A 25,810-nucleotide genomic window follows, 5' to 3' on the forward strand; every position below is an offset into this window, starting at 1 on the left:
TAATGATCATTTAAACCAGCCCTCACATGGGAATGCTTGAAAGTTAGCAGACATGAGACCACTGAGTTTTCCATTTGAAAAAAAAAGTTACCAATTGATAGTAACTGACAGCTTCCTCACTTCCCTTTCTCCCAATTCTCTCAAGTGATTCCACCACCTAAAACCACCCTTCAATTGTTTTCTCATATTTGAGACTCTGTTAAATAACTTTCTAATCCCAGTCAGATTGTTAAGTCTTCAACCAGAGAGGGTCAGCTGTAGGCCAGCTGGTGGGCATGAATCCAGCTGTGGGCCAGTTGAGCCAGAGGAAGCACCTTGCCCAGCCAGGCCTGCTTATCATCTGGAACCCCTTGCCCTGGTTATCACTGTGCATCAGGAAAGAGGGAGCTGAGTGTGGAGTCCAAGGAGCATACAGAGTTTGAGAAGAGTGATAAAATGCTCCCAACACCCCCCATGAGTGTCTTCAGGCCCTTCAGGCCCTTCCCAGGGGCCCTCCTGGCTGGCAGAGGGGCAGGCTCTTTGAATCAGGAGCCTGGAGAAAGCTAATTGGAGAAGAGGTTACAATTCTGTCAGCCTGGTTTCCAGCGCCGGCTCTGCCATTAACCAACCATGTGACCTTGGGAGAGTTATTTAATCTCTCATAGATTTACTCTGTCAATAGGAACCTTATTACCTATCTCATAGAGTGGTTGTGAGGATGTAAAAAAATGGAACTAAGATATGAAACTCAAACAAGACATGAAGGGCTCCCTATATAAAGGGCTTACCTAGTGCTTAGCATATGGTACCTTAAAAATATTGTCTTTTATTATTAACTTTCAAGGCCTTGCTGTTATTGCACTTGCAGGTGGCTCAATGTCTGTAGCACTCCTGAAAATGTATCTCCTCCAGCTAGCTCGCTCAGGGTTTCCTCTGGAAACTTTTCCATGGGCATTTGCACTCATGGCCCTTAGGACCTGAACTTGCCTGTCTAAAAAACAGCAAAGCATATGGTACTTTTAAATGCTGTTGAGGAACATGGAATTCTTTCAATAGTGACTACTGGCCCAATGTGGTTCTGATTTCTGAAAACATCTTCTAGACCTGGGACACTTACAGTTTTATTACCAAGAACATTGTTGAGTGCTTCCCTCATTAGCATCTTCTAGTGATTCACATGTAGCCTTTCCCTGGCAAACTCGAAAACTCAGCCTCTCCTATCACTTAGCAGGCATCTAAGCAACAAGCGTCTAGAGTTTGCTTGAAAAAGGTAAACCATTAATTTTAGCTTAAGCAAGATAGAATTAAGAATATAGATCTGCTAAAACCAATACATCACATGGTTCAATGTTTAGGAAGAATAACTTATTAACTATTTATCTAACCAGTATTTATTAAGCATCCTGTATCTCAGACTTTGTGTTAAGTGATTCAGGTGTACTAGCATGAATCAGACATGGATGTGGTCCTCTTGAAAGATACACTCGAGAAGAGAAGTAAAGCACACAAGTAGCACACCACAGGATAGAAAATGGCAGTAACATGAGAGAGTGAAAGTATTACAGGGGTTTAGAGATGAGGATCAGGGAAGTGGTATGGAGGATAATGTGTGGACATAGAGGCATTCCAGGTGTAGAGGGGCCATGGAGAAGAAGTGAGAAATTGGAGCAAAATCTACATGGAGTGGAGAGGTGTGGAAAGGCAGTGTGGGCATAGGCTGAAGAGCCTTGAATGCCAATCTTGGGAATTAGAACTCTTTGAAGGCACATGGGGGCGTACAAAGTCTTTGAGCATGCAGATCGTGAATGCAGGGTGGTGTATTTAGCTGTGTGCTTAGGGAGGCCAATCGGGCCAGAGAACAGAGGATGGGCTTTTAGTAGGGAAGGACTGATAGTAGCGTGGAGAAAGCTATGGCACTTGTCCTAGGTGGAGGCTCATGTGTGTCTGATCTAAGGTTGGAGTTAGGAGAGAATGAAGGGTCGGGAAGGATGCAGGTGAGGGTATACAGTCAAACCAATAGGGCTTTACAATTTATTGGACATGAGGAGCATGAGAGAAGAAACCTAAAAATGGAACTCAGGTTTCAAACCAGATTAAATGGAAGGCCAAAGACAGGGACAACAAAAGAGGAGTGCGTCTCTATGGGAAGATGTGAGCTTTATTGGAAGATAAGGAATTTATGGTGTTAAAATTCATTACGTCAGGCTTACACTTCTTGTGGTTCAAAACAGAGGACAGGTGCTGAGGCAAGTCAGGGGCTGAGACAAGGGCTGAGGAATCATCAGTGTGGAGCAGACATTGCCAGCTTGGTGGGAGTGAGTCATATCTGGTGCATACGCATACTTATTGTGTGTTTAAAACAAATAACTAAACCAACACTTAAAAATCAGGAGCTTGTACTTAAAATATTGATTTCTGGCTTCTCTTTTAACATCAAAAGATGTGGCTAACTATGAACTCAAATTGGCACAAGATATCAGCAGTCAGAGCTGAAAAGGGGCTCCCCCCTTGAGGTCCTGGATGAATTCCCTAATTCACCACAGTTGCCTGGGGCTGGGGCTGGAGCAGGAAAGAAGGGCTGGAGGCTTATGCTTAAGGGTCTGGGGCTTACATTTGGGGTGATGAAATGTCCTAGAGTTTGATTGTGGCTATGGTTGAACAATTCTGCATGTAGTAAAAACCATTGCACTTTAAGTGGGTGGTTTGTATGATGCGTGAATTATCTCAATAGAGCTGTTTGACAAAAATGCAAAAAAAAAAAAAGAAAAACCAGTTGCTCAAGCCCTGGCCATGTTGGTATACTTACAGCAGAAGACACTTCTCTGTTAATGTGTCTCTATCAAGAAAGGAAAGACAGACTGAGATTTTTAAAAGAAAAATGGAAGAGTGTACATCTATTTTGTGGTAGTAAAGAATTTCTACATGTTACAGTGCAAACACCTGGCCTCTGTATTAATTTATTTCCTAGTCACTGAAGGCACTTGGGTATTAGGAAGAATTTTGGTCGTGGCCAGCTCTCTGCAGTCCACCCACTAAGAAGAAGAGGCCAGACTATTGGATGTCAAAGGAGGGGGAAGCGTTATCAACCTCTGACAAGAAGTCAGGGAGGTTGAGGACAGAGAAGGCAGGAAATTGCAAAGCACCATCCAGGGAGAGAGCTTACAATGGTGGGGCCAGAGACCAAGTATGCTCAGGAGGTAGTACTTTATCCTCAGGCACAGAGGGTGAAAGACCAGAATTCCTCCCCTGGCCCAGGCCAAACGTGGGCACAGGAGTTCAGAGGCAACCTAGATATGACAGCAAAGGCTGGCTGCTAGAGGATGGAACCCGTTAGCCTGCCTGTGAGAAGGAAGAAGAGGAGGCGAGCAGAGTGGGTGTCAAGAGGCACCCATGAAGCTCTGGAGGTGGAAGACAGTAGCTGAAGTACAACTTGGGGGAAACTAGAACTCAGAGTGTTTGCTTCAGATCCTCCCCTTTTAGGAACGTCTTAGGTGGTAAAAGAATGTTTCTCTTGGGATAAGAATGTCTAATACAGAGATATGGAATGGTGAGGTCTTCCAGATTCCTCTTCCAGGTGTGTGTGTTGGGGGGAGGGGGGGATGGAAGGGAAAAGGAATTTTATATGCATATGCCACCATTTCTATATTGATAAGGAATACTGAGTTAAAATTCTTATCAAGCCAAAAAAGTTTTACAACTCTATTGAACTAAGACTATTTCATAACCAGCTCTTACTCTGTATAGCAGCACTTTGCCTTTCTACCATGGATGTTGAGTGGCTTGATTTAGTATTAGCAATGGTTCCAAATTCCCTTGCAGTGAGACCTCTTATTGCTGTGTAACTCTGTTGCCTTTAGCCTGTAGTGGTCACTTTCCCTGAGGCTGAAGGAAACTCATGCTAGCTTTTATTTTTAGTCTCAAATTCTTTAACCCCTCTCCTTCTCTAATTCATCAGCTTCTGTGGTCATGAACTGAGCCTCCACTTGCTCTAAGCAATGAGCAATGACTGGACTTTTGTGAGACACCATCACAAGAAAGGGCATCAAGATCATAGCTATGTTCTGCTCCGTTTCAGGCCCTTCTGGATCCAGCTGTGTGACAGCTGCACTAGGCAACACCTGGAGCCACAGTGTGAACACACGGCTGATTTTCCAAAGCCTTGGTTCAGAGAGAAGACAGGTGAGTGCTTTGACATTGTTCTGTGATTGTCAAGGTCATGTTGTCTGTCCTGGCCCGACACAGGGCGTAGGGAAAAACAAAACAAAAAGCATCCCTGTCTGCTCCAACAGCAGTAAAATGAAGTGGGGAGACAAGTCACTTACAGGAAAAGACCTGTAAGTATATACCCAAGAGAGTTCACATGGTGGCCAACAGCTTGTAAGTGACCTGATGGTGGCCAATAGCTTGTAAGTGACCAAGGTACACACCTCTAGGGATCTCAGGTTCTCTATCAGGTTCTCTGTCAGTAAAGGGTGAATGATCAACCCTATTGGTCGAGCACTAGGTCATTCATGTACAAATTAAAAAGTGATGGTGCTTTTTCTTGAGATGAATGTGTTTTGAAAACCTCAGGCCAGACAGACCTTTCCAAGAGAATAACTGTTCCCCAGGTCCTGGGTACTTTTGCATCAACTCGTGGCCAGTAGTTTAAAGGATTGGGTGATGCTAGAGAGACCTCTGAAAGGATGCTGCCTCTAAGAGCTCCCTGTTGATGGCTTCTGTGCTGGCCTCAAATGAGAATTTCCCCCTCTCACCCAGAAGGGTTCATTTCTACCCCTTCTTCATCTTCCCTCCACCCCCTAAGAAAGGATCACCACTGTCTGACCTTTTGGAAAGAAGCCTCCTAATTAGGATATTTCTTCTTCCTGATGGCTAACTTTAGCTTCATCCTGTGTGGACCAGGTTCCACCACGACCTCCTCTGCACACAGGAGGAGAAGGAAGCCAGGGTGATTATTCTGATGTAATGGATGGGGCAGAATGCAGAACCCAGATTTGCCCATTTTGCTTAATATATAGCAAATCCAAGTCACTAATTAAAGAGGCATGAAATGTTACGCTCGCTGGTGGCCCTTTCCAGAGGGGGTAGTGAGGAGGGGGTGGTGGGAAGGGCATGTAGCCCTTTACCTGCGTTAGGTGAACTGGCCCTTTTTCAGGGAGTCAGGAATCATCCAAAACAGACGGGAGCCCTTGCCTGTTCCAGACATAGCTCTCCGAGTGCTCTCGGTTACAGACCAGAGGACTCCTCTTGGTTCGCTCGGACTGTGTAAATAGCCTTCCAGCCGAGGACTGAGTCAGCTGTGTTCTGAGGCGATGGAGCTGCTTGTTTTCATTCCAGGGAACATTCTTGAGTTTTCAGGCCCTGGCGTGCTCGTTGCCTCCATGAGGCCTTTTCTCTGATAATTCAAGTTTCCTGGGTTCTGCATCCATTTCTTTTCTTTTCAGTAGAACGCATCCAAAAATGCTCCTGTAGAACCTAATGACCTTAGGTTTGTACCCCAGGTTATAAATGTTGTTCAGTAAACCCTGCTTGCAGCTCTCAGGCATGTCGCTAAGGAGTGTCAAGCTCTGCTCCCTGGACTCCTTGAGGAAGCAGGGTCCTGTGGGTCAATGTTGATTCGGTCATTTTCATGGATCCTTAACCCCACTCCTTGAAAACTTTTGTACTTTATCTCTGTTTTAGATGTTAGATGACACACACTGATTTTGTGATTCAGTCTATTATACATGGTATTGTGGGTTCCAGGCTCCCAGATTCTAGTTTTACTAATTCTAGTTAGTGTTTATTAGTAAATAAAGAAGTTAGAGCCACATTTTTTTTCATTTGCTTTATTAAATTAACCAGTCATCTCTATTTTGTTAGTGTCAACAGGAAGTAGCTAATAGAACAAATGCTATTATTTTGTGTCTCTTTGGTGACTGGAACATTTTGGTGGCTGTTGGAGCTTGGCTCATAAGGTCAATTGTAGGCCACTGGTTAGGAGAAGAATGCAGATCAAAGTGTAGATAGATCAGTGACAGCCTACCAGCTCATATCCCATTAGAGGGGTCCGTGGTGTTATCTTAATCTATAAAGGACAGCTTGTTCTATCATTGCTAATCAATCAAGAGCAGAGTTAAATGCTTTTGAATCGTGTTTCAAACAATAATGAAAATTTAAAGTAAAATATGACCAGCATTAAAAATGGCCACCACAGGCCAAAGAATATATGCTTAATTAATCTACAGAAATGTATGTGCCTTCAGGGACCAGTTGTTCTGTTTGTGGCCTGATGAGTAGGATAAATTTTAATATAGAAAACTCGCCTCGACCTGATGCCCTGATCTCAGCTCACCAGCGGATGTGCTTGTGGTTCATCGAGCCTTTCCCGTGGTCCTACTTCATGACAAAGTAGAGGAGCCAGGTGAAGACACACCTTTTCTGGGATATGTGTTTTTAAGATGATTGCTCCAAATAATACCTTTTATAACACCACTTAGTAGGAGGACATGCCTAGATCATTCCATAGACAGATCTGAACACCAGCTCCTATGGCAGTGATGGCGAACCTATGACACGCCTCTGACACACGAACTCAGAGGTGACACACGAACTCATTTTTTTGGTTGATTTTTCTTTTTTAAATGGCATTTAAATATATAAAATAAATATCAAAAATATAAATCTTTGTTTTACTATGGTTGCAAATATCAAAAAATTTCTATATGTGACACGGCACCAGAGTTAAGTTAGGGTTTTTCAAAATGCTGACGTGCCGAGCTCAAAAGATTCGCCATCACTGTCCTATGGGGAGTTACAGGTAGAGCTTTTGTTTTTTATTCTTTTTCTTTCTTTCTTTCTTTCTCTGAATGCGCAAGCAGAGGCCACACGCCACAGGGTCAAGGTTACGGAATGAAGGTTACGTTTTATCCCGTTTCTATGACATTGAGCTCTGCATCAGGGCTCGAATGTGAGGCTTAGTCTGAGCTCAGCGGCTGGAAGGGGTCAGGCCAAGCTGAGCAAACTGGCGAGCTGATGAGCCCAAGTTGGATTGTATAGTCCGACCGACAGAGTCCTCCCCGGCTGATTATTTTCTTTACACCCTGGAAACGTAGAATTATACAACCGCGGAAGAAATCTCCTTATCAGGGCACAAGCCAAGTTATTTCTCTTGTTTATTCTGCTGCAGTGTTTGTAAAAACGCTCTTGTGAAGCTGGGAAGCATTTTCTTTTGGACTAATTTAGCCTTTTTTCCATTTGACTTTTATTTACTCTTTTCCTCCTTGGCTTCAATCCTGCCCCACCCTTTTTGCAACATTTTTATTCTTACTAAAGACATGTCCTTAGAGTTGAATTAAAATGGCCACTGCTGGGGGTTTTGTGCTTGCGTTTTAGTGGATTTGTTTTTGTTACATAAATAAAAGTATGATTTGGTTCACCATGTGCATAGCAGGGGGATGCAAGAAGTAGCAGACAGTTTCTGCCTTCAAGTTTCTTCTATTCTAGTCCGAGAGATGACTGAGGTATATAATACACACGCATGCCCACATACACACTCATGAATTATCGAAATGAAATGCAGAAGTTAAAGCACAAACTATCTAATACGTGGTTAGCACTGTTCTGAGTCCCGGGAAGGTAAACTCATCAGAGCAAGTTAGTCTTATCAAAAGAAGGTGGGACTTGAGTATCACTTTAAATCTGTGTTTCTGGACCCTGGGTGACTGTAGACCCCTCCCAGGAGTATTTACAAAATACCAGCACCAGGGCCCCAACCTGACCAATGCAGTCAGCATTCCTGCTGGTGGGGCCAGGCCTCGGTGTGCGTTTTATTTGTAAAGCTCCCCCAGGTGATTTGACGGTCTAGCCCAGGTTGGAAACCTGATGTAGATCAAATCGGGTTACTAGGGAAGGAAAGGGAAGATGTTGGGGTGAGGGTGGAGCAAAAGGAGAAAGACAGGAGGTCAAGTCATAGGTTCTGAAGACTTGGGTTGGTTTTTGCCTGAAAACATGAGCATAGGATGTGTGTACCCATTTATTTGACAAACCTTTATTTAATCACCTCTTCTCTGCTAGTTACTGTGTAAGATGCTTGTAAGAGATTCAAAGTATAAGTAAGTTGATGCCCTGTAGTTGTTCACAATCAACTTGGGGAAATAGATAAACATGTAAACAGTAGGTGCTGTATGCGTGCATCTTGAGCCAAGTGCGCCTTAGAGGAGAGGGAGGCCCTAGCACAACGGGAGGTCCTGTGCTGATGAATGGGGCAGCAGCATCCACACGGGATTGGCTGAGGCCCACCTTGGGAAGTTCTCACGGTAACCAGGCACCTTGTATTGAGGGGCTAGAAAAGCTAGAGTGAGGGTGGTTATACTTGAAAGAAGGATGAAAACCTTGATGAAATATTCATACTATTCCTCATCAAATCCACATGCAGTCTGCTCCTACAAACCACATATGGGATTATATAAAATTTTAAGTGCCCGAGAAGGAGTACTGAAGTAAATTAATCCCAACTAAGCTTCACACTCCCTTGATGAAATAAATATTATGACTCTCTTATTTCAACAAATTGGAAAGAGGTGACTTTTTCATCCAGAAGGTTTATTTAAATGGGCTTTAGAACAATATTTTCATCTTCCATGTAGAAGGCACCCTGATGTTCCAGACCACGGAGGGAAGAGACTTCTAGTAAGAGACACACATTGTTGACAAGACCAATAACATCACTCCACTCCCGGTCCTTACTTCAATCCTTGGGCTTTTCTCACAGTCCCAGGTTGTTTTGCGTCTTGGAAGTATTCAGCGTTTCCGTTCTGGTGACATCACTCTTTCTTCTTTCGGTGCCCATTTTGTATTTTGAAAGACAAACACCATCACTCTGAGGACCCCCCAGCACCCCCGCCCTAATCAGGCCCTCTTCCCTAAGTCTAGCCCTCAGTTGCACCTCAAAATTTGTCTCTGTTTTTGCCTTGTGAGACCTGAAGGATGAGCCCCTTGAGGACTGTGACGGAATCTTTCCTGCGTCCCCTCAGAGGCAAGATCAATGCTTGACACTTACACATTCAATACATTTATTTAGAAAGAGAGAGAAAGAAGGAAGCAAACTCCTTGTAGCTGTGTGTGAACCCAGTCTTGGGGAAGAACACGCTGCTTATTTAGAATCACTCTTCTCCATAGCAACTGAGTTTTCCAACTTAATAGTTCTCCCAAAGTATTAGTAATGTCCATTTTTAAAGTCAGCATCAAACTCGACAACTACAAGCAGATACTTATTTAGGAACACTGTAAGAATACAGGAACCCTTTTTATGTAGAACCAGCCTGCTGGGGGCTATGGGAGAGTGGGAACCAGGCTTCCCTTGAAATCCTGGTTGGATTCCTTGGTGTAAGCAAGCGAACCCTAAACACAGTTGCCCTCGTTCAAAGATGAGCCCTTCTCCCTTTGTAAAATGGTCCCAGATCACCATGCCTGTTCTTTTTTTTTCTACCCCAGCTCATCTGTGTTTTTAGGCAAGGAGACCTGTGTGTGTGTGTGTGTGTGTGTGTGTGTGTGTGTGTGTGTGTGTGTGTTTGAGTGTTTGACTGGATCCAGCCAGAAGAGAAGTTTGGCTGTGCTGCAGGCCTGGGAGAAATTATTTTTTAAGCATAAATATCTGCAGAAATAGCAGAGGGAACAGAGAATCCTAGCCAAGTCCATTGCCTTGGGTATAAATGTTTACTCCCTTTTCAGAGCTGCTCGAGTGTGAAATCTAACCCCCTGCTCACATCCTTCCATCAGACGAGCTCCAACAGGTATTGAGCAGATTGGGGAAATGTGTAAAAGGGGAACCCAGAAGGGTGACTCTTCAAAAGATTCTTTTTTTCAGGTCACCAGTCACATGGATTAAAAATCTGAGGAAATATTACCTGCAAGTATGCAGGAACAGCACACGAGTACGTGAGCTGGGACTCACACAGTATAAAGACTGGCTCGGCTCCAGCTGAGAAAGATCCATGCATACACTCACGGGCAGACTTCCCGTTGCTTTCTCTACATTGGAGAGAAGAACATCAATATCTTCCCGCCACCTACACAAACAAACAAACAAACAAACTCCATGGGACTCCCTTTGAAAAATGTCAGTGTGTGTGCTTAAAAAAAAATCACTATTTGGAATGGGCTCAAGTAGAAAAAACTTTCCCTTGAAGAGGTGCCATTGGAAATAACCAGTTAAAAATGCATCCTACAGTTGCGCCTGTGGTTCTGGGTTCTGACCGGGGTCTCCCTCTCAGATGCTTTGGCTGTGACAGACCATGCATCTCTGCTGAAGGTGAAAGTCTGTTTTTCCTAAGAGATTTTGAGCCACATGGGGGCAATGAGAGTTCAAATTGAAATCAAAACAAAACAAGGGTAGGGGAACCACCATAGGGTTTAGATACCATTTTTCATCAAGTAGAGTTGTATCTGTGACTAAAGAATACTACAGTAGCCTGGCTGGCATGGCTCAGTGGTTGAATGTTTACCTATAAACCAGGAAATCACGTTTCGATTCCATGGTCAGGGCACATGCCTGGGTTGTGGGTTCAATCCCTGGTGTGGGGCATGCAGGAGGCAGCCAATCAATGATTCTCTCTCATCATTGATGTTTCTTTTTTTAAAAAAATATATATTTTATTGATTTCTTACAGAGAGGAAGGGAGAGGGATAGAGAGTTAGAAACATTGACGAGAGAGAAACATCAATCAGCTGCCTCCTGCACACCCCTTCCTGGGGATGTGCCCGCAACCAAGGTACATGCCCTTGACCAGAATCGAACCTGGAACCTTTCAGTCCGCAGGCCGACGCTCTATCCACTGAGCCAAACCGGTCAGGGCCATCATTGATGTTTCTATTTGCTACTGTAAATTCAATGCATTTGTTTTCATGGGAGACAATACGTGTCCTTAGTTCTCTCTTTGAGGTTCGTGAGCTCTGACCATCAAGACCTGAACGCCTAGTTCACTCAGAATATTTAGGTGACTTCCCCTTTAATGAGCCACTCATTTCACCAGTATTTTATCTCCTCTGTCATTCTCCGCCAGCTCTGACTAGTTTTATTTGTACACACTGTCTGGTACCAAATCTTATGCAGTGACCCCTCCAGCTCTAACTTGCTAAGTAAACCAGGGCAAATATGTGGATGAGAGATTTCTAGAGAAATCTCAGCTGCTGCAGGAAGTAGAAGAGACACAGGGCTTTGGAACCAAACTGAAGCCCTCATTGTCGCGCTAGGGAAGAGAAGTGCTTTTAGTTGGAAAACAGCATAGGAAACAGCTACAAGATCTCTTGGACAGGCAGTGACCGGAGAGTCAAGGACGTTGAAATTTATTTGGCTCCTTTGAGAGTGAAGGTTGGACAGGATGTTGTATTTTAGCCTTGGTTGGTTAGCTGTGAGTGAGAAGAAAATGGGTCAACATCTTTGGTTTGAAAAAACAAAGGGGAGAAAGGATTTAGGATCTACATAAACTAGGAACTGATTTACAACCGAAGCAGCACTCTCACTAGAAAGAACCCTCTAGAGATCATCTTATGCAGTGATTCTCAGCTGCCACGAGCTTAAGAATCACAGGTGTTTGTTAACAGTGAAGGTTCCCAGGCCCCGGTTCTCACACGGGTGGTCCTCAAACCCACACTCTGTGTTGGCCCCTCGTTTTAGATGGGGGTAAGTAATGGAGGTGAAGTGACTTACTCAGGGTCACACAACTAGTAAGTAATAGAAGTGGAACTGGAATTCAATTCTCCTAACTCCTAATCTGTTGCTATTTTCACTGTACTGTGCTGACTTTTAGTAGGTAAACTGGACAAAAAAGTCCCCAAGCTCAATCAAATTACCAGGTTTGTGGGAAATGTGATATTTATATCCCCAGTGACTTCCAGTGGTTCCCAAAAGGGTTCTACAGAACTCTGCAGCAAAATATTTTTAAAAGGCACCTTCCCACCCCACATTGAATGAATTACCAGATAAAAGTCAGCATTTTAAATTCTTGGGTCCAGACATGTAAATAAGTAAGTTTTTCCAAGTTGAACTTCACAGGGAGCGTAGACTTCCCAGCCAGATGACGTTCCTTATAGACAACATCCTGCCAACAGGGCTGACTTCCCTTCCCCTCTCCTGCAAATAGTCATTTGTGCCCATGGAGGGTCACCCTTGAATCTTCGGCTTCCTGTCACCTATCCTCATAGGATAAAGGTGTGCGGTGGTTTGGAAAACTGGAGTGTCCTGATCTTTGGTTTGTCTGGTCTTCTCAGCATGGGAGAGGCTTTGTGGCCATCATATTTTTGAGTCTTTGGGTCAGAATGGGGACATAGAGGACAGGAGGCAGGAGGCAGCCTGTACGGGGACCCATTTCCAGCCATCTCAGGGTCCCGTCTTCGGTAGTGAAGAGCATCATTGCTCTGTTCTCGTGCTCTGGGTGATGCTAATTTAAGCCTTCTTTATTCTCTAGGGATGACGGGGAGTTCGTGAACCCCGACAACAGCCCTTCAGCATGAATCTTACCATCTCTCTTTCTACACATAGAGATCCTGGGCTGGGAGGATAAGTAACTTGTATTCAGTAGTGGTGTCAAGATTTGAAACCAAGTTTGTGTAACTCTAGAACCTATGTTCTTTTTGTTGCATCATGTTCTGTTAGATGTAGGCTTTTTAAAAAAGAAAATATAGGAATAAAATGAGGTACTGGAACATGAAGCCTTGACAAACTGATGATTCTTGGACTGGCAATGAATGGTTCTTGCTAACTTTCTCTCTGACTTTTTCCCAAGGATGGCTAGCTCTACGATGCCATTTAGCATACCTCCAACACATACTGGGTTACGTATGAGAGCAGTGCCTTCCGCTCTGAGACAGGGACATTAGGAAGGAGATGATGAGCCGTTTCTTGCTTTTTCTCTTGCTCTTTCCATCATTTGCCTCAGAAATACATCTGACATGTGACCATGATTCAGAAATGCTCTTTGCCCTGTGTGTGTATGTGTGATTTGAAAAGCATAGCTTGTCACACATGTGGCCAAAGTAGACCCAGCTTGGCGATTTCAGAGCTGGTTGCTGTTGCTGGGGAGTTGGCTTGCCCGAGGTGGTGCATTGCCTAGGCCTGTGGTCGCTGCTTTGTTTCAGGAGTCCACTGTGGCCGTGAGGGTCACAGCACGGTACAGTGGGGTGTGCATGTCAGCCAGATCGGGTGGTGGGTGTGGTGGGGCTTCAGGCCCTTCCATAATCCTAATGGCTTATGAAATTAGGTGTTGGGGGATGGGAAACAGCCAAAGGATTAACGTGGTAGAGGTGTGAGGGGAAACCCAGCAAATATATCTCCAGCATTTGATTTGAATTTATGTAAGTCTGATTATGTTACCATAGCATTTGAAGATTTGCTCAACACTATCCAATGCATGAGTGAGGGCGTGTCAGCTGCAGTACGAGTCGCTGAACTCTCCTGGTTTCTGCTGCTCTACATAACTTGGAGTTTTCAGTTGCCGTAGAGTTTACACTCACTCCTTCCTTACATTGTCACCCTCTCTCCACAGGCAATAACCTTACCTAGATTTTTAAATCAGCCAATGGCTCCTGGCAGTTGCCTTAGAGTTCAAATGCTAGAAGCAGAGATTTTTCCACAGAGGGTCCCTTTCTGAAAGTTTTCCTTCTGGGCTTGGCGGAGCTTAAGAGTTCTGGCATCTAGGACAAAGAGCATGTGTGCTTGTGCCTTGGACCCTGGTTTTATTGTTACCAAAGGGCCTATGACTGTGGGAACACCTTTGGAGAGCCAAGCTCCAGTGGCCATGCCCACGGCCTCCCTCTGAAGTCTTGGCTCAGAATTGGCAAGGAGAGATTGAGTTGGGATGTTGATCCACGATTCAAAGTCACAGAATTATCTGGGTGTCAGCCTCCAGAACGAGGTGCATCATTATAAACCTTAAAAAGGTGGCACTGAGGCACCAGGTAGAGCTGGGAGGGATTGAGCACGAATCGCCCAAAGACCCCACAGCCCCGGCTTTCTGAGTGCTTTGCTCTGTCTACCCAGCCATTTATTAAGAGTTTCCTTTGTGCCAAGTGGCTTTATGGGTATTTTCTTGTTCAAATTTCACAACTACCCTGTGAGATAGGTATTACTAAGTATACTTTAAAGATGAGTACATTGGGCTTTATAGAGCTTTTAAAAATTGCTCTAAATCGCATGGCTTCTAAGGGTCCCCCCCATACACATCTATATACCCCCCCCCCCAATCCCTGGGTTTTTAACCATTTTCCCATACTAGTCCCATGTTAATGTAAGAGTGTTCATGCACGCTGCTTGGAAAACTTCTCCATTCCACCACTGGTGCAGCCACCTTCAGTGACTATACCAGGTGGAATGATCCCTTCAAAGAGTGGAATGAGTTGTTGCTTTGAGAGAGCTTTCTCTATCTCTGGGAAATAAAAATTAGTTATTTTCTGTAACAGTGTGGCTCTGCATGGCAACAAAACATTCTTGCGGAAGAATGAGCTCCACGGGACATGGTCCTCTGAACCTTGCCATTCAGTCGGCATATCTGGGCCCTTCCTCTCTCAACTTCCAAGTTCTGGCCTTTTCAGCCAGCGTCTTTGCTGTCTTTTCCATGTCTGGGCTCGCCTTTAGTGTTCTGCTATTTGCTGTCAAAACAAAAACAAAGAAATGAAAGAATGAAGGAAGGAAGAAATTAAGAAAGAGGAAGGAAGGAAAGAGAGAAAAGGAGGAAGGGAGGGAAGAAGGGAGGGGGAGAAAGAAAGAATCTCTGTGGAGTCGGGCCCACAGTGAGGACAGGCCTGTGCCCACCGCCATGGCCACAGTGAAAGCCTCCAGTGAAAGCCTGCAGGGCCAGGGGGTGCAGTGGTGCACCCAGTAGGACATCCCTTCCCTCATAGATGACACAAGATGACATATAAGTAGTGACATCTCTCCCTTTACTCTTTCCTTGCAAAGTCACTTTCCTCATATTGTGATCAATTTTATGGTTTACCTTTAAAACCTTTCGGAATTGTCTGTTCTCTGAAAGTATGATCCGAACCCTGACGAAGAACCCGCCAGGCCAGTGACCTGGGAGGGCTCTAGCAGTCCCGCGTTCTCTCCCAGCGCCTCCTTAAAACGCAGCTTCAGTAGACCCAGTGCAGCCCCTAGCCCTCACCAGCCGTGCTTACACCAAGCCGTTCTCTTATTTGTAGCTATTTATACAGTATTCTCTCCAGATATCCTCTTCTGTACTGACTGCCCGGAATGTGCGGCTCCTCTTATGACGGATCTCCATTTCCTGCCTCTGACTCCATCTGGCACCAGCCTTGCCTTTTATCCCCTCTCCCCCTTTTCTCATTTACTCTTGCTCCAAGATCCCTGTGACTGGCTCCGCGAAGAGTATGTCAACAGTTGATCCCATTGACGTGAGTAGGCGAGTTCTCAGGAACCAGCCTATAACCTCAGTTTAAATTAAACAGCAGGCATTTCTACCCAAAGCTTCATTCGTCTCTGGGACCCCTGTGCATAGGGGGTCTCGTTACATGTTTTGCTTGTCCAAAGGCCAAGTAGTTTCAAAGAAAACCCACTGAGACAAGTTGGCTGAGTGACTACCATCGCATCTGTGAAGTCTTGGCCACTTTTTTCATCTCCTAAAAATCTAATATTTTTCCTCAATTAAGAAACGGTGTACATTACAGCTTAAAATCTTTAGCAATAAATCTTCCAGAGACTGTAATTGTAATAATAGTCCTTTGTGTGTGCTCTAACCATAGGCAGGGATCCTCTTATAACTCTTCTATTTTTATCTAGACTAGACCATTAAGTATTCTTTGTGTTGGACACTCCCTTTTCATTCCACCCTTCCCTCCCTTTCTCCTCTTTCTCTGCTTTCAGATCTTTTCTGGGTAGATATGTGAGCCAAATGCTGGGAATATTCAGTCCAATACAGCCCAGTGTCCTGCCCTGAAAACCCATTCCAGCAGAGGAAGAACACCCGGTAGAGCAGAGGTTCTCAACCTGTGGGTCGCGACCCCTTTGGGGGTCGAATGGCCCTTTCACAGGGGTCACCTAAGATCATCGGAAAACACATATATAATTACATATTGTTTTTGTGATTAATTACTATGCTTTAATTATGTTCAATTTGTAACAATGAAATTGGGGGTCACCACAACATGAGGAACTGTATTAAAGGGTCGCGGCATTAGGAAGGTTGAGAACCACTGCAGTAGAGGAAACAGACATGTAAATACAACCTGGAAGGTACTGAGGGGTTGCGACAGAGGAGTGTGGGCATCAGTGTTGGAGAGTCAGAACTCTCAGAAGAGAAGGCACATCAGGGAAGGATTCAGAGGAGGTAAGACTTGAAGGGTGTGCCGGTATTTGCCAGGTAGGTGGGGAAGGAGGCTGAGGAAACGATATGAATAATGGCTTCAAGGTGGGAACTGCAAAGCGTCTTTCTTTAGTGCTTGGGAAAGGGTATGTGCGTGTCTGGACAGTGGTGGGTGAGGAAAATGGGGCCTGTATATAAAGATAAAGCAGAAAAGGAAAGATAGGGCCAATCAGACTCGATTCTAAAGGCTCTCGGATTTCCACTGTGAGACTCAGCAGAGCTGTGACATCAGAATTGTACTTCTCAGGCCTCTCTTAGGCAGGAGTGTTCCATGCTGGTTTGGAGGGGTTTGAAATAGGATGCAGAAAAGTGAGGGCCTGAACCGAAGCAGTGGCCATTGACGTAGAGAAGAAGGAAGAGGTACGAGATAGTGAGGAAGCAGGATCCACAGCATTTATGTACAGAGAGAGAGGACCTGCAAGGAGGTTGGAAGGAGCCGTCGTTTCGATGTGAAGGCAGATAAGGTTATCACTCACCGAATGGGCTGGTACAGGAGGGTGAGCAGGCCTGGGCGGGAGACAAAAGCTGGCTCTGCTCAGGACATGCATAGTTCCCTGATTAGGTGACAGTGTGGCTGTTTCCACTCTTCCACCAGCCCTCAATGACTGCCATTAAGGATTAGCTTGGCGATCAAAAGGGATTGCTTATATTGTGCAGGATTTTGAATCAAAATCACTACCCCCCTACACCCCCATTGCTCTAGCCAATCATTCCCTATTCTCCACCTTCAGTGCTTTTTCCATCTGGTAGTACCCTGACTTCTATAAAGAGACAATGGTCACCCTGGCCAGTGTGGCTCAGTTGTTTGGAGCCTCATCCCATATACAAAAAGGTTGCTGGTTCGATTCCTGGTCAGGACACACACCTAGGTTGCAGGTTCGATTCCCAGTTGGGGCATGTCTAGAAGGCAACCATTCAGTGTCTCTCTCACATCGATGTTTCTCTCTCTCTTTCTCTCCCCCTCTCTCTAAAACCAATAAGCGTATCCTCAGGTGAGGATTTAAAAAGAAAGAAAGAGACAATGTTCATCAGAATGTGTGAAAAATAAAGTTTGGAATCACCTGGTGAGAAAGTGAAAGATGCAAACTAGATTTGCAAAAGAGCTCTGTGGGGAGAGGGCCCTGTGCGTAGCTGTGTCTCCCTCCTCAGTGAATTCTGGCAAACGGAAAGTCCAGGGGTGTGGAATCAGTAGCTAATTTGGAGAATCAGCAGTTTAGGCTTCGATGTTTTCTAAAAGATTTCCATCTACAAACTGGGAATCAGGAATGTCTGCCTTAGCGGGCCATGCCAGTCAGATGCTTCTTTGCTCTTAGATGCACTCCCGGCTTTCCCCCTGCTCTGCTTGGTATCACCAGGAACTGGCCCAGCCATCTGCACTCCTCCGGCTCCCTTTCCATTCATCCTGCTTGGTTTGGGGCCCTGGAGAGAGGGTGAAGGGCAGAAGTATGGGAGAAGCCATGCATTCCGGCCTCCCTCTCTCTGCTTCCTTTGGGGGTCTCAGGCAGTTACATCGGTTCCTCCTTCACAATCCCTTTGTGGTTCCAGCTGCATTGAGAGCTGGAGCTGGTCATCCCTCCTCGGGGGTCCAGGGACAGCACCTCTTCCATGGTTCCTCCAGCTCTAGGGATGGGGTGGCATCAGACTGTTACTAATCTTTGTTTTGCCTCACTGTCCTCTATTTTCCTTTCAACTCTTCCAACACGTTTGTAACTAGTTCTCAGCATTAAATTCTCTCTCTCAAACTGCCTGGGGTGAGTCCTGTTTTTCTGGTGGGCCTTGACTGACAGGGTCTACGCCAGTTCTCTGCTTGGCACATGGTTAATAGCACCCCACAGGTCCTCCACCGGTGCTGTTCCCCACAGGGCTCTTCTGTCTGCCATGGTTCTCCAGCCTTGAGTGTAGGGTTCCGGGGCCGGGCCGTCCTGGAGGGCAAGCATTTTGTGCTGTGCTTCCTGAATGGCATGAGAAAAGGAGCTCTTCTGGCCCAGTCTCCTTCCTGTGGGATTTTCCAAAACTTTCCAAATGTATCTAAGCTCAGGAAACATTTTAATGGCTGGAAATAATGCCCTGTAGGGGGGGGGGGGTTTAAAACCCAAAGATCCTCCTCTAAGCGAAATGTGTTGCAATACACGGATCCAGACCCTGCCCCTCCCTGTTGGAAGCATGGCAGGCTCCCGTTCTGTGTTGGGTTTCCGTGGAAGAGGAGTTGGCATTCTCTGACGCACCGATGACCCAGAGCGGAGCAGCAGCTCCAAAGGCCAGACTTCTCTCCAGGAGAGAAGGATGCTTAAGTGGTTGGCTGTGTATTTGGACTCTAATTCAGATTCCACCTCAGATTCTATGGGAGGCTTCTATACTCCCCTTCTTTGGCCAATCATTGTGGTTGTAAGATTGACCTAAATCATAATAAATATTTTCTAAGGCCATTGTTACTGACTTAGTGAATCAGAGCATTCCGCGATTCTGATGAGGATAAGCATCATCCAACTGGGGAATTCAATTTCTGATTTCTTCAAACAGGCCAGGGCTTTCACGTTGCCATGTTGCCTACATTTCATAGCAACTTTCAGAAGGGACTCTGTTGGGGGATGAAGGATAGTGATGTTCAAGAAAAGCAGAAGTGGAGGAGCTGTACTTGTGTACCTTCTTAGGCCCTTTAGTATTGGACCAAGAAGTAGGAAGTAATCACAACATTGCTAAGAGACTCTTACATGCTCCATCACTACAGGGAACGGATGAAACGCCACCATTTGGAGAATGACTCTGAGCCCAATCCCATATTGATTTACTTGGGCTCTGTCTAGGAGGTTCCCACATTCTTTAACACAGTAGCCACTAACTAGGATACTCCTGTGGTTATTGGATGACGCACAGAACATTATAGACCTTGGGGTCAGGTATATGTTTTCTATTAGGAGAGTAGGATTTTAATGAAAAGGAAGCAGGTGGTGTGCACCCATGTGAATACAGCTTCTGGTGTCTCTGAAATGTCCAGCATTACATGGCATTGTTACTTCTCCCTTCTAACCAATTTTCTTCCTGCAAGGGAGCTGATGGAATGAATCATAGCCCCAGAAATAATGTGGGAGGACTTTTCCATTTGGAAATGGATGTATGTGTTTTTATTCTTTCAGGGGTTAAAATTGATTCATAGATTCTGGCATATACTATGCATACATAAGCTCATTGTCTTCACCTGGAGGGACCTAGAAAAAAGATTCCCCATTGTGAAAATGTAATGATACTTTAGAATTATGTTCTAGCTTAGTCTCTAATTAGATATGTGAACTTGGGCAAATGACTCTGAGTCATAGGTTCCTCTTCTATAAAATAGTTAATGATCTGGAAGAAGCAGCGCCATGCTATACCTCATTTACTCTTCTGTACAATAGGAGTATTCTTCATTATTTATGCCACATTGCCTGTCTGTGCTAAACCAGGCTATGCCATAGCACAATGCTCAGTTATTTATTTGACCGATGACTTCCTATTGTGTTTCTTGATCTGTGGTCAGAGGAATACCTCTTGGAATCCACTTGCTAAGCTTGTTCAAATTCGGATTCCTGGGCCTTCCCAGACTAACCCAGCAGCACTGGGATGGGCGTAGAAATCTGCCTTGTTACACATTCTCCAGATGATTGTTAGCTAGACTGAAGTCTGAGCTCCAATGCCAACTGGCAGCACATGGTATACTCTGTGGTAGGAATTAGTTTAACTCTCCTTACTCTTTGCATCCAGTCTGCAGGGTCTTAGCTCTGGGCCTACTGACTAGATGATTTGGTCACACCTTTTCATCTCTCTAGGACTGTTTTCTTATTTATAAAATGTGGGGGCTGGAGTATTTCTAAGGAATCATTAGGGTCTTAACAGTCTAGGAAAACAGTTCCTAATGACCTTTAGAAGTTCCTGAACTGCCCTGGCTGGTGTGACTCAGTTGGTTGGAGCTTCATCCATACACCAAAAGGTTGGGGGTTCGGTTCCCAGTCAGGGCACATACCTAGGTTGTGGGTTCTATCAGGGTGCGTATGGAGGCAACCAATCAATGTTTCTCTCTCACTTCAATGTTTCTCTCTCTCCCTCCCTTTCTCTCTAAAACCAATTTTTAAAAAAATCCTCAGATGAAGATTTTTAATAAACAAATAAATAAGAGTTACTGAACCTATCTTAACAAATCATATTCCTTGAGTGCCTACTGTGTGCTGGGCATTGTACAACTTTTACATTTGTCTCATTTGTTCTTTACAGTAACCTATGATGTCAATACCGTCATTATTCACACTTGACACATGGGGAGCTGAGGCTTAGAAGAGTGAAGTAGCTTGTCCAAGTCTCCTTAGTTAATAAGTGGAGCTGCAGTGGAGTGGGATTACCTGGGGTCATAAACACGAAAGAATTGCCTTGGTTGCTGTGCCCCCAATGCTTCCAGAAGCCCGGGGCTGGTCCAGTGCACCGCTCATTCACCCTGCGTTCCACTCTCCCAGAAAAGGAGCCTGGCTTTGGTTTCCTTAGATGTTTATTTGGCCTCTTGCTTAAGCATTTGCCTTTCCTACTCAATAACAGTGAAAGGACCAAAAAAAAAAAAAAAAATCCCAGGGCTGGAAACATTTTGTTTCCTACAAAAAGATTATTTTGCAGCCAGCTCTGTGGTCGAAAGTATTTTTCCTGTGGTCTAGGGATGGGTTGGATCCCATCTCTTCTTGGCCAGTGTCTGAGAACCAAGCCTGTGGCTTCCCAGCAAGTCAGCACACAGAATGCTATTTCTTAAACAAGTGGCTGGTGATGCTGAGTGTATGCACCGGTGGACGAGTAGGCCTGTTTGGGTGCAGAAGAACGTGTACATGTACCTCTGGCCTCTGCGGGGCAGAGAGAACCTGGGAGTGGTTTTCCACATGCTGTACATATCAACGTAGCTTTTAAGTTTTCATCACTCACCCGACAAGCAAACAAATTCAGATGCTGACAAATGAGAGGAGAGTGATATGTGAACCGTATGTGGATTTGCAAGTAATCAAAAAGCCAAGGGAATCTGAGATTTTGACCTGTCACATTTCTTTCCATTTTCAAATGTTCAAAACCAAGACATGGGGTTGGTTTTATTAGATGGCAGGGTGGTCTGATGGTGATGCAGAAAACGGGAATTCTGAGGTCTGCCTCCAGCCTGGCCACTTGCGGAGTTCAAGACGCTGACCTTTGCCCAGCTTTGCACAAGTCACTTCTTTTCACAGACTGCATTTTCCTGTCTAAAAACACAAATTTGTTTAAAAAACAAACAGCTTTGTGCTTCAAATAATAAGAGCTCTTCTACTGAGAGATAAATTTTGAGCATTCACACAGAATTCGCAGATAAGAATATTATTGGTGCAAGGTACCTTTTCTCATAATTTAAATGTTCCCAGTAAGACTTTGCAGTGTGTGGGAGAGCCTGGAACTTTCCAGCCTGGCTTCCTTTGCTCCGACTGAATTACCTGCCTAGAACACCCTTCCCTTGAAGAAATCCTACTTTTCCTTCATGGTCTGACCTTGACGATACCATTTCTTTATATTCTTCTCTACCACCATGCCAGGGTGGCTCTCTGGGTTCCCATTGCACGGGGTTTTAGTGCAGTTACCTGCTGCCTCTTCCCTGCCACCTTAGCAGGTCAGCTCACTTAGAAGGCAGGGCTGGCTCACTCCTAAAAGTCCCAGCCCCGTGCACAGGGCAGGTGCCCGATATGTATTTGTTGATGTAAATGAAATACACTTCTCCAAAGATGACAAGCTACTACTTGTAACTTCAGAATTTTTGTGTGTGTCCTTTATGTAGCTTTCCCCTTAGGGATGTTTTCAGAGTTCAAAGCATCACATTGTCCCAGGAGAAAAGTGGTAGGCACTGGATTTGGGGGCGCCATTTGAAGAAACACGCAAATCCCAGGGGTAGAAGGAGTTATGAATCCTTCTGTGTATACATTGTAGGGGGAATGATGTCAGAGAAGATTTGAAACACTATTGGCATAGAATTAAACCATCAAGAGTGCTGCATTCTAAAGGAGCAGGGATGGAGATAGAGGTAGACCCCATGCCCGGATTCAGCACCTCCCCTGACATGCAGAAAGTGGCCGATCCAAGTCAGCCAGTGGGGAAATGGCCACAGACAGATCAGGGTTCACCAGTGGGGAGAGCTGGCATTTGCTCCGTTTCATCACACAGAGACAGTGGAGCTATTCTCACGGTCGGGTGGGGTTGGGGCAGTGGTGGTGATTTTAGTAAACCAGTTTTCCGATGACGGGGATGTTTCTGTTTTTATCCCTTCACAATGAGACAACAACCCAAATAACAGATCCCACAGTAGGTTGAAATGCCAAGGCTAAATGAACTGGTGGAACTTTGTGGCTTTGGCTCTTGGCTCACAGGCATATCCATGCATTGGGGCCATGGCTTGGCAGTAGACAAAGCAGCTGTGTGGGTCCTCGGGGAGGGCTCTGGCTCTGTGGCTTTCTTTGATATGCAATTGAACTTGGGCAAATTTTCCCCCTCGAGTCTCTGTTTATGAGGGCCAGAGGTAAGCAGAGACCCTCATTATGGAGCCCAAAGCCAACAGTAAACTAGAACTACAGGATGTCTTCCCACGTTCACACTCCGCTCGCAGGCCCAAGAGCTGGCCCACACGGCTTACAACAAAGGGACAGCTCAGGGAAGAGACCGCTGAATTCTCTTCCCAGCTGTGCAGGCTCTAAATCTGTAACCATGGCCAGATTTCATAAACTTTCCTTCTCTCTAAAGGAAAAGATCTATTTGTCAAAGGACCAGTAAGATCATTAACTTACTGGTTTCCAGTGCAGTCATGTTTAACGACAATAGCAATCGCAGCCAACACTTATCAAGTGCTTAGCCGTTTACCATTATACCTGTAATTATCCATTCAATGGTCATGTCTTTGTAGGCAGGTTTCATTATCTCCATTTTACAGATAAGGGAACTAAGGCACACGGAGGTTAAGCAATTGTTAGCTGTTGTTCTTAACTATTACTCATTAAGTTTAAGATATAACGCTGCAGGTATAACTTAAAATCGACTGACTTTCTGGAAGGCCTACCTCCTCAAACTATGTCCCTGGGCCACAGATAATAAAATGGTTGGAATTAGTATACTCAACATTCTTAATTGCTGACTCACTTTAAAGTATAACTAGGCATTGGCCATTTTCAAGTTATATTATTCTTATGTTGGAAAACCTAGAACTTTTTCCAAGTCATGAACAGGTATATAGAAAGTGATCCATTTGGCAAATAAGTGGGATTGCCTGTCCTACTGAACTTGGACAGCAGAAGGAAAACAAATGTGGTGTTGGACTGAGATGAATTTAAGGAATTGGATTCTGTTCAAGTGCCAAGATCAAGCCAGTGTACTCCAGATGGCTGAAAAGTAAGACTGTACACTCCAGTGTGCATCTAAGTTATCCCCTTCATTCCTACTCCTTTATATGGGAAAGAGCCTGTGGTGTAGCCTTATGCTTTCCACAGCTTCCTGAGAACACGGATAACATAGCAGCTGCCATTTCTGTGGCAGGCACATGATAAGAGCCATTGTCTTTGTAATATATTGCGAGGTGGGTTCTTACAGTAACACTGTGAAGGGTAGTGTCACCCTCGTTTGACAGATGGGGGAATATGCTCAGAAGGGGTAAAAAGTGTTCTGGATCTAAAACAAGTAGTAAATGGTAGAAAAGGAGTCAAACTCAGGTATAACTGCGAAGTGGCTTTCAGCCACTAGATTGTCTTGCTTCAGAAATGGCCTTGTAGACGTGGTATTGCTGCTTGTCCTTATCTCTTACCCCTTCTTCTATACCTAAGCCCTGACTTTCTAAAGAAACACCCCTCTTCAATTTTCAGCCTGTGTTACCTAAACAGGGCCGATTGTACCCAGGAGCTATTGGTCTGGCCAAGGTAAGAATCACATACCCTTTCTGTAGGGATTGGTTGGCGGTACTCAGTTAACACAAGCTGAGCCAATTAGAGGAAACGCAGGGCTTTGCTGGAGCAATTGGAGTTGCTGAGTTAGTGAAATGCATGCCTGGAACTCCTGGTGGTGTGTTTGCCCTGGTCCAGAGGGAACCCACCGGGGAATGACAGTGAAGTCAACCTAGAGGGAAGCAGAACCAAGAGAGTGAGAGAGGATAGTCCAAGTTCTGAGGTCATCATTCGAGGCTCTTGGTCCAGTTACCAGGCCTGAGGTGTTCAGTTGTATGTGCCAGTAATTTTTGTTTGTTTGTTTAGTCTCAGTTGCATGTCTGTAACTTGCAACAGAAAGAATACTGAACAATAAGCACATTAGATGCTCATAATTATGCACAAATGTGAGGCCAGAAAATTCTAACTATAAGGGCTTTTATTGATAAATTAGTGTTTATATCCTCCTACTAGGTAGAGACCAGTTCTGATTATTCAGGTCCACCTTCATTGTTTCTAGAAGATTCCATTCTTTTGCTTCTCTTCTTTATATGTTGGTTTTTTCTCTCCTTGGTTTTCTTTTGGCCTTTTCATTATTCACCTCCACTGCTGTAGAGAGAAAAGTGCATGAAACTTCCGTTAAACAACTTTTCTGGGTTCTAAGGCTCTTTGAAAAAGTTTGGATAAAGAGTAAGTTAAAACTAATGACTTAAAGGCAATTAAAAAATCATTTGGGGTTTTAGTTACCATGACTTCTTTCCCACATAGTAAGCTTTATGAAAATCTTGATGTCATTTCTTCCATGATAAAAATATAACATTTTCTAGTTTAATCATTAATGGTGGCCTGTAAAAATAGTCTTTCCAATTCAAAAGTGGCATCAAAAAGTAACTGAGATGAAATTAGTAATAATTTTGGACCTGCGGCCATTTTAGCAACCTGGCCTTTACTGAACATCTGTGTGTGCTAGACTAGGCTCTGGAAAAAGGAAGACAAATAAAACATAGTTTTCAAAATGCAGCCGGATCAGCAGGCCTAGGAACCACTGGCCATGGTGCAGTGTGATGGGCAAGAGGATGGTAGAATATCAACAACAGTCCCGCATAGGAAGGGACTGGCGGGACAGATGCCAGCCCTGGAGGAAGGGGGTTGGGAACGTCCCCCTCCACTCAGCAGGCAGTAACCCCTTAGTTCCTGGATCAGGTAGGAGGGTCCTGGGGCTGGTGAAGCAATGGGCCCTGGGGGCCTTAGGACAGCAGCTATTTGCCAAGTGGCCTGGCAGGGTTTCAGTACTTGAACGACCAGAATGGGCCTAATAAGAGCCTGGGAGCTGTTCGGTAATCAGTCTCCTAAAGCGGAGGGGAGGGGAGCCAGGAATCCTGCCCAAGGCAGAGAGAAGGGGTAAGGATAGCTTCCCAGCAGAGGTGGCCTCGGAGTAGTAGTTCATTCAGGGGAAAGGGACAGCCCAAGGAAAGGCGTGCCTGACCCTGTCTAGTTATTAAGGTTTGAGAGTGATCAGGAGTGGGGGAAGGGGGAGGGGATAGAGGGAAG

General features: G+C 44.9%; 1 protein-coding gene across 1 annotated transcript in view; it reads left to right on the forward strand.

Moving 5' to 3' along the window:
- Positions 1–25,810, forward strand: part of RAD51B (RAD51 paralog B) — a 539,221-nt gene that overhangs the window by 483,973 nt on the left and 29,438 nt on the right. Inside the window, exon 9 of the mRNA XM_005877928.2 lies at positions 4,055–4,158. Within this exon, the coding sequence (XP_005877990.1) occupies positions 4,055–4,158 (104 nt within the window). The remainder of the gene's footprint in view (positions 1–4,054; positions 4,159–25,810) is intronic.

This window comes from Myotis brandtii, unplaced genomic scaffold (genome assembly GCF_000412655.1).
Source record: "Myotis brandtii unplaced genomic scaffold, ASM41265v1 scaffold536, whole genome shotgun sequence".
NCBI classification, from domain to species: domain Eukaryota; kingdom Metazoa; phylum Chordata; class Mammalia; order Chiroptera; family Vespertilionidae; genus Myotis; species Myotis brandtii.